Raw genomic sequence first — 9,430 nt, 5'->3', positions numbered from 1 at the left:
ATAGGAACCATAGGCAGAATCAGGTATAAAAGGAAGGAGCTTCGGAGCTCGCGAGCACTTACTTACTTTCTTACAATCATTTACAGTCACTTACGGGCACATACCGCACCTTTTTTCATTCTGATCAATCGCTCATTTTTCGCTTCGCGATTCACTCTAGTTCGATCCGGCGCACATTCCGTGACATTATATGTCCGAGTTTGTGACGTTCGGATTCGTATTCATCGTACTTAAATTCGACGCGGCATTGTGAGATCCGAACACTCTGAGTGCCAACCGTCGACCAACCGTCCGCCGTTGTAAGCTGAATCCGCTCTGCCAACCACTAAATCGTTCGCACCTTCAAAACTTCACCCAACAGTAAGTCTCAGCCGTCCATTATTTTTATTTTTTTATTTTTACTCTTCATAAGACTACCTTCTCTCTCTCATAAGATATTTGTTATATTTTTCAAAACACTCATATATTCAGTATTATTGCACTACCCTTCCTTTTCTCCCTCTATTACTCTCAGTCTCTTTATTTCCCGCAGGATACAGTCGAGCTCTTTCGATTGGGTCCGCGACTCTTTTATTTCCCGTAGGATACAATCGAGCTCTTTCGATTGGGTCCACGACTCTCTTTATTTCCCGCAGGATACAGTCGAGCTCTTTCGATTTGGTCCGCGACTCTTTTTATTTCCCGTAGGATACAATCGAGCTCTTTCGATTGGGTCCACGACTCTCTTTATTTCCCGCAGGATACAGTCGAGCTCTTTCGATTGGGTCCGCGACTCTTTTTATTTCCCGTAGGATACAATCGAGCTCTTTCGATTGGGTCCACGACTCTCTTTATTTCCCGCAGGATACAGTCGAGCTCTTTCGATTGGGTCCGCGACTCTTTTTATTTCCCGTAGGATACAATCGAGCTCTTTCGATTGGGTCCACGACTCTCTTTATTTCCCGCAGGATACAGTCGAGCTCTTTCGATTGGGTCCGCGACTCTTTTTATTTCCCGTAGGATACAATCGAGCTCTTTCGATTGGGTCCACGACTCTCTTTATTTCCCGCAGGATACAGTCGAGCTCTTTCGATTGGGTCCGCGACTCTCTTTATTTCCCGCATGATACAGTCAGGGATGGGAAGTAACTCGTTACTTGTAACGAAGTTACAGTTAGAGTTACCTTTTTTTGGTAACTGTAACTTAACTTCGTTACTTTTTTCCAACTGTAACTATAAACTTAACTTAGTTACATTATTTGTGTAACTAATAACTAAATTAATAGTTAGTTTTATAGTTACTTTACATATTTCAAACTTATTTGCCAATTTAGATAGCATTTGCAAACGTCACCCGAGTGGCGTCGTGTATCATTTTATCTTTATTTGACAATCAGTAAACAACAAGGATAAAATGATATATATGAGGGTACTTAATTGATGTTTTCGAACGCAGCTTTAATGTGATTGGTTAGACCTAAAAGAATACACTAATAGCAGTGAGCGCTCACTCAACTACTGAGTTTGCTGAACGCAGCCACTGTTGCTCAATGTAGTGACAATTCTATGTTCTATGCTTCTGTGATCCGAGAGAAATGTGATCCGGTAAATATTTGAATTGGGAGTCGTTGGTTGTCCGCGTACCAGTAAGCGTGTTTGTAATAGAGTGAAAAAGCGCGGTTAGGATTGCTGATGCAATCCTCCTTAGACTTTGCCTAATTATATTTTGTATTCCCATTTATTGTTTTGTATTCCGAGTCCACATAATCTACCATCGTAACCAGTGATAACCTTGTTTAATGGCCGAATCGTCCCCACTCTGACTATTCCCAGGAGACGGGTGCCAAATTAAAGAAAGAAGAAGAAGAAGATGATGTGATCCAAGAAAGTTCTGTCTAGAAAGGTACACGTGACAGTGAACGGTTACAAGTTATTTACATGTAGATACACGATTGTATGTACGTGTAGGGCCCGGATATTCAAAGTACAATTCCGGGATTGTCCGGGATGCTCGCGGAGAATCACTGCGTGTTGTGTGATCGTCTGGCTGGTCTATCGTGTACGTATGATAATCATCAATTCTCTGCTGGCTGATTATCACACGTACACGATAGACCAGCCAGACGATCACACAACACGCAGTGATTCTCCGCGAGCATCCCGGAATCGTACTTGAATATCCGGGCCCTACACGTACATACAATCGTGTATCTACGTGTAAATAACTTATAACCTGTAACTACTGTAGTGAATCCTGTAGTGTTACTAGTGTTGCGTTATTGAGAAGATCATTCTGTTCGAAGTACTTTTGCTTTATTTATATAAGAATCAGGGTAAGTTAATATATATTTTTTTAACTAAATTCATTTAAAGTTAATAACATTAATTTTTAATTACATTAATATTGAGATAAACCAAAAGTTAAACATTGTATTACAATTAAATTAATTTAATTTCAATTAAAAGTTAGTTTATAAAGCATTAATATTAAATTAGATATAAAATTTCATAATTTTTTAAAGTCAAAATATTTAAAAAATAACAAGGCAATTATGGATCAATAAATAAATTTATCATTTTATAAATTAAGTTTATATAAAATAACAAAAAATATTTTTTATTTGGAAATGATCGAATTTTTTGAATATTGCTTTACTTTTACATAAATGAATTTTTAACTAAAAAAAAAAATAAATTCAATTTTGGTTTAAAAATAATTAGCTAATGTTAAAAATTACCTAAGTTAAAAATGATTAATTTTATTGTTTCATTTCTAACTTTTTAATTAGTTTCTACTTCTAATAATGGACGAAATAATGGCTGAGAATACATCAGAACTGAGACTGCAAACAGACCCACAGTCTTCGAAAGAGAGTAAAGAGAAAATATCATGGCCAGCATATGTAGAGGCATTCGAGATGCAGGAAGAATTGGGAAATGAGAAAAATTTAGCACTTTTGTGTAAAATTTGTATTGGAAAAAAAATTATACATGCTAGCAGAACTTCAACAGCAAACTTAAGAAAATATTTAACTGTAAGTTAATTTTATTATTATCTTATTTTTGTTTTTTGCGTAAAATTAAGATTATTTTTGCGTATATTATCACATAAACTCGGTCTAAAGTTAGAATACTAGATAGTGCTATGGAAAAGGGGACTTTTGAATAGGGTTCGAAATATATCACGAAACACATCAATTTTCAATTTTAGACACCTTGAATTAATAAAAAATACCTCATATTTGCTTTGTTACATAAGTATATTTTGTAATAGGAATTATAATGACGTAATTTTTTTTAAATATAATGTTTTGCTTTAAAATGCCATAGGAAAGTTAATAATTTATAAGTTCCTCATTTTTGCATAGAAAATATATACTGTAAGTTATATATAGTAATAATAAATTGATACTATACATATATAGTAATAGTTATATATAATAATAATAAACTGATAATATTTTTAATAAAACTGATATTTAAATAAATATTTATGTTTTAAAATAGATATAAAATTAAATTAAATGATACTAAAAAGAGATTACATAAAAAAAAAATTTTTTTAAATTAAAATTTTATATTTTTATGGAATTTTAGATTTTTATGGAATCTACACAATTAAATAAAACATTCAAACTTAAGTCATATATAAAAAAAATAGTAGGTGTAAAAAGTGACTGCTTAAAAAAATTAATTTTTTTTATTTTTTAAACAGTTTTTAAAATTTATATAATTTTTTATTATATATTTCTAATTACATATGTGTGTGTGTGTGTGTATATATATATATATATACAGGGTGCGAGAAAAGTTCCGGGACGGCGAAATATCTCGAAAACTAAGCATTTTAGGAAAACGTGTTTCAGACAAAAGTTGTAGGGTTTCAAAAGATCTATTTACTGATCTTATCAGTTTGACCTTGGATGGCGTCGCCAAGGTCAGATCGAAATCACATTAACTTTTTTAAATCGAACTTCCTACTTTTTATTACATATTCTTATAGCTTATCTCAAGGCCTTTTCAAAACACTATAAACAAATGTATTTTCGTTAAGTATTTTTCCAATTGTGAAGCTTGATATTTACAGTACATTACAGCTTTCAAGCCTCACAACTCGGAAAATACTCAACGAAAATAAACTTTCTTGTAGTGTTTTGTAAAGGTCACAATATCATTTACAAGAAAATGCGATAAAAAATATGCAGGGTGCTCAAAAAGTCCGGAATATTCAACCGGTCCAAAACTTTTTGAACACCCTGCATATTTTTTATTGCATTTTCTTGTAATCGATTTCGAAACTTTTCCAAAACACTACAAGAAAGTTTATTTTCGTTGAGTATTTTCCGAGTTGTGAGGCTTGAAAGCTGTAATGTACTGTAACTTTCAAGCTTCACAACTCAAATAATACTTAACGAAAATACATTTGTTTATAGTGTTTTGGAAAGGTCTTGAAATAAGCTACAAAAGTATGTAATAAAAAGTAGGCAGTTCCGTTTAAAAATGTTAATATAATTTCGATCTGACCTTGGCGACGCCATCCAAGGTCAAACTGATAAGATCAGTAAATAGATCTTTTGAAACCCTACAACTTTTGTCTGAAACACTTTTTCCTAAAATGCTTAGTTTTCGAGATATTTTGCCGTCCCGGAACTTTTCTCGCACCCTGTATATATATATATATATATATATATATATATATATATATATATATATATATATATGTGTGTGTGTGTGTGTGTATATATGTGTGTGTATGTGTGTGTTTAATTAATAGGCAAAACATCAACATATATTGAAAAAAATAGATGAGACAAAAGTTAATTTGAAACGTCCAAATAAAGATGAAAATGCCAATATTCCAAATAAGTGTCATGTATTGGAAAAGTGGGGCTCTGGGAGCTCAATGATTACTCAAAATAAATTTGATAAAGCTGTATTACAGTTTATTATCGAAGACATTCAACCTCTTTCCACTATTGATAGTCCAGCATTCATTAATTTGCTAAGAATTGGAGTTCCTTCACATATTCGTATAATGTGCAGAAAAACATTAAAAGAAAAACTTTGTCAAACATATCTTAAAATGAAGAGTACCCTAGAAAAAAAGTTAACAGAAATAGAAATAGTTGCAACAACGGCAGATTTATGGAGCAAGGCGAAAAAGTGTGTATAACTAATGTATATAATTTATTATATTAATTTATATTGTAATTATATTATTTTCTTAAATAATTAAAATAAAAATTTATAGAAGTTACTTAGGAATAACAATCCATTGGATTAATCCTGATACTCTCTCTCGACAATCAGCTGCATTAGCTTGTCGAAGGCTAAAAGGACGACATACATATGACAAATTAGCTGATGCAATTTACTCGATTTTTTTGGAGTATCATATTCAAAACAAAATATGTTGCACGACAACGGACAACGGATCAAATTTTGTCAAACCTTCCAGTAAGCTTTTAAATATATTTTTTGTATACCTTAAAAAATTGTTACCATTTAAAAAAATGTATTAATATAAAAGGTAAGGAGGAATCGTGGAATACTATTTTGTTTTTTGACAATAACTTAACAAAACACTAATAACCAATAATCATCTTACAACGTTTGAATAACGAAGTAATTTTAACAAACTTTTAGAATTCAAGGTGAATTATACGAAATATCATTACATTCCACCACTTCGTATATTTCACGACTGCCGTCCTTCCTCTACTTTTATATATATTTAAAATTTTTTATGTAATTAATACTTTTTTATATATTAATATTATATTAATACAGCATACATGTATTAATATAATATAAATACACAAAAAAATTTGATTAACATTAATATGAAATCTCTTTGACAAAAAAAGATATAAACATGTCTAGACTGTTTCTTTTTAAACTATTATAATTTTGTGAAAAGAAATCATACAACAATCTTGTTAAAATCATTTTAAAGTAAAAACTTCTACTTTAAAGCATAAAAAAGAGTATAATTACTATAAATAAAATATAATTAAGTAACATATAATTATTAATATGTAATTAACAGATAAAATGTTTTAATATAATTTATAAATGCAAACTTTAATTCGTTTCAGATATTTTAAGAAAAGTGAAGATGATGAGGACTTTGAGGAAGTGTTTCATGGTTTAAGTGATCTTTTAAATGTGGACGATGTAGAAAATGTAGATGCAGAAAATTTATTGACACTTCCACCACATCATAGATGTGTCAGCCACACTTTGAACCTTGTCGCAGTGAAAGATTCTGAGAAAGCTTTAGACAGCGATGCAGTATACAAGAAAAAACATAGAGTGACATTTGCCAAATTAGTAAAATTGTGGAATAAACAAAACCAATCTACACAAACAGCAGATAAAATAAACGAAATTTGTGGTGTATACTTAAAAACTCCCGTTATTACCAGGTAAAAAGCTTGCTTATTATGAAATATAAAAAATATGAAACTTATTCGGTTTTAGAACTTGTTTAGATATGTTTTCTTATTATTTCAAAAGGAAAAAACATTAGATCTTTTTTCATTAGCTGTTAAACTGAATAAGTTTTATTTTGATTTTCTTTTTCTTTTTTCTCGATATTAATCACATTTATTGATATTTTTATTTCTCAATGCGTTGTTATTAATCACTAAATAGAAATATATTTTGCCTCGAAATAATAAAAGCAGTTAGACAAGATGATATTATATAGATATAATAGCCACTCGTATTATCTTCATTAATAGGACGAGTTCTAGTAATTACTTAATGAAATTATTTGTTTAGTAGACTGGAGTTATGTAATGATGTTAATATTTCAATACACAATTGACATTTGTTATAAGGCATTTTTACTTTTAAGCAGTTTAAAACTTTCAAGATTTAATTACGTATATCTTCTTTTCAAACTCGAGCGTATTATCACGAATTATGTAAACTCAAGTATTTGTTTTGTTATTTAATTTTTTATTTAGCTTTCTTGCAAATTACGCAATTTTAAATAATAGCGTAGCATTTTGTTAATACCATCATATGTATAAGCATGGTAGATAGTAATATGGCTATCATCGAGATTGTCATATTGAAATAATTATTCAATAAATCGATTGTTACAGCTACAGAGCTACGTTCAGAAACACTAGAAATATCATTTTATCCTTGTTGTTTAATGTTATACAAGAATAAAATAACTAATATTTCTGAATGCAAGAAAATTCTAATTCAGGAAAATAAAAAATATATAATTTTGTAACGAAAAACTATTTTTTTTAACCAATTTTTAAACTTATTTTCAAGGTGGCTCATATTACTTCTTCTTTTCTTTTTCGACATGCTGTGTTTTATATAAATCATATTTATATAAAACTATATTTTTAATAAATCATATTTAATGTAATAAATATTTCATAACTTTGAGTTTAGAATCTATTAAACAACGCTTTGATAAATGTAATCTTAACTTAAAATTCAATATAAAATAATGATTAACAAATTATGTTATTTGTCATTGCTTAAAATGTACATGTGGGGATAATACCTTCTCTTCTACCTCTTGTTTGTTGATTAAATGATTTTATCTTATTTTCAAATCTTTATTTTGCTAGGTGGAACTCTACCTTCGATTGCTTAACGCAACTAATAAAGTTATTAAAAAATAATTCTGAAAAAGTCAATCAATGTTTTGATCATTGCGTTTTGCAAAGATTAACAGAAGATGAAATTAAATTCATAGAAGAGTACTGTCAGGTATATTAAATAATAATATGTAAATTTAGTAGAATATATGTATTTCCTTATTTTTTTCCTTAACTTAGATTATGGATCCTTTGGCACGGGCCATAGACGTATTACAGAAAGAATCGGGAATGTATATGGGATATTTATTGCCCGTCTTGCAAACATTACAAGAAAGATTAGAAAAATTTGATAAAAGTGGAATTATACATTGTCAATCACTAATCACAGCTATTCAAGAAGGTTTAAATAAAAGGTAACTTAATACATAAATTAATTTTATTAACAATTATTTTCAAAAAAAATTTTTTTATTTCACTATATTTTAAATTTTAGATTTTCCACATTATTCGAAAAGAAGGAATTGATTGTCGCAATTTGCCTACACCCAAAATTCAAATTAAACTGGTTACATGGAGAAAGAAAAAAAGTGGCTAAAGGTTATTTAGAAGACTTGCTAGGAGTTAATAGTTCTGATGACAGTTCCCCAGATGTTAATGAAGATAATGACGACTTTTTCGATTTGAACAAACAAGTTAAGGAAGTTGAATCCTTACAAGAGGAATTGTACCGTTTCCTAAAATCAAACGCTTTGCATGTAAATATGTTGAACGATTATCCCAGAATAAGAAAATTTTTTATTAAATATAACACGGCACTGCCCAGTAGTGCATCGGTTGAACGAATGTTCAGCGTTAGTGGTTCTGTAGTAACACCACAGAGAGGAAAACTTAATGATAATACAATGGAATACCAAACTCTTTTAAAAATAAACAAAAATTTTTATTAAAGGTTCAGAATTGTTTTCCTGCGCACTGTATTTTCCCTATTTTTTAATAAAATTGCGTAATGGGTAAACATAAACTAATCTTTCTTTTTTTTTTGATATAGGAAGTAACTAAGAATTCCTTTGAGTCTAAATTCTATACTTAGTCTTAAAGTTAGTTTATAATAGCCGTTAAGAAATTGACCAATCATAGTCGATTATTCTTTTATAAATCAACTATGATTGATCAATTTTTTACGATTACGGCTATTATAAACCAACCTTTATCCTCGAAAATTTAGAACATAATTCACATTCTCGTATTTAAATTATCAATGTTTTATAATATTACCAAAAAAAAAACAGAAAAGTAACTGAAAAGTAACTTTAAGTTACTTTTGTAATAACTGTAACTGTAACGAGTTATTTTTTAAAGTCAGTAACTTGTAACGGTAACTAGTTATTTTTTGGAAGACAGAAACTGTAACTGTAACTAGTTATTTTTACAAAGTAACTTTCCCAAGCCTGGATACAGTCGAGCTCTTTCGATTGGGTCCGCGACTCTTTTATTTCCCGTAGGATACAATCGAGCTCTTTCGATTGGGTCCACGACTCTCTTTATTTCCCGCAGGATACAGTCGAGCTCTTTCGATTGGGTCCGCGACTCTTTTTATTTCCCGTAGGATACAATCGAGCTCTTTCGATTGGGTCCACGACTCTCTTTATTTCCCGCAGGATACAGTCGAGCTCTTTCGATTGGGTCCGCGACTCTTTTTATTTCCCGTAGGATACAATCGAGCTCTTTCGATTGGGTCCACGACTCTCTTTATTTCCCGCAGGATACAGTCGAGCTCTTTCGATTGGGTCCGCGACTCTTTTATTTCCCGTAGGATACAATCGAGCTTTCGCGATTGGGTCCGCGACTCTCCTTATTCCCTGCGGGATACAATCG

The 9,430-nt window shown here is 30.6% G+C and overlaps 1 protein-coding gene across 1 annotated transcript; it reads left to right on the top strand.

Annotated features, from left to right (window-relative positions):
* Positions 1-2,018: 2,018 nt before the first annotated feature.
* On the top strand, positions 2,019-8,504 carry LOC113005842. The gene is made up of 8 exons (XM_039458856.1): positions 2,019-2,311; positions 2,768-3,013; positions 5,022-5,141; positions 5,230-5,435; positions 6,077-6,406; positions 7,583-7,724; positions 7,793-7,968; positions 8,049-8,504. The coding sequence occupies exons 4-8, from the start codon at positions 5,389-5,391 to the stop codon at positions 8,500-8,502; spliced, it is 1,149 nt and encodes a 382-aa protein (XP_039314790.1). The 5' UTR covers positions 2,019-2,311; positions 2,768-3,013; positions 5,022-5,141; positions 5,230-5,388; the 3' UTR covers positions 8,503-8,504.
* Positions 8,505-9,430: the final 926 nt, after the last annotated feature.

This window comes from Solenopsis invicta, chromosome 2 (assembly GCF_016802725.1).
Source record: "Solenopsis invicta isolate M01_SB chromosome 2, UNIL_Sinv_3.0, whole genome shotgun sequence".
Classification (NCBI taxonomy): Eukaryota; Metazoa; Arthropoda; class Insecta; order Hymenoptera; family Formicidae; genus Solenopsis; species Solenopsis invicta.
The sequence above is the reverse complement of the archived record's forward strand: the minus strand, read 5'-3'. Positions and strand labels throughout refer to the sequence as shown.

What these genes read in the sequence shown, in the direction of transcription:
- LOC113005842 (XM_039458856.1), top strand. Translation starts at nt 5,389, where the DNA reads ATGTTGCACGACAACGGACAACGGATCAAATTTTGTCAAACCTTCCA. An exon ending in AAAACTCCCGTTATTACCAG is followed by an intron (nt 6,407 to 7,582) that starts GTAAAAAGCTTG and finishes TTATTTTGCTAG; the next exon opens with GTGGAACTCTACCTTCGATT. An exon ending in CAAGAAGGTTTAAATAAAAG is followed by an intron (nt 7,969 to 8,048) that starts GTAACTTAATAC and finishes TTTAAATTTTAG; the next exon opens with ATTTTCCACATTATTCGAAA.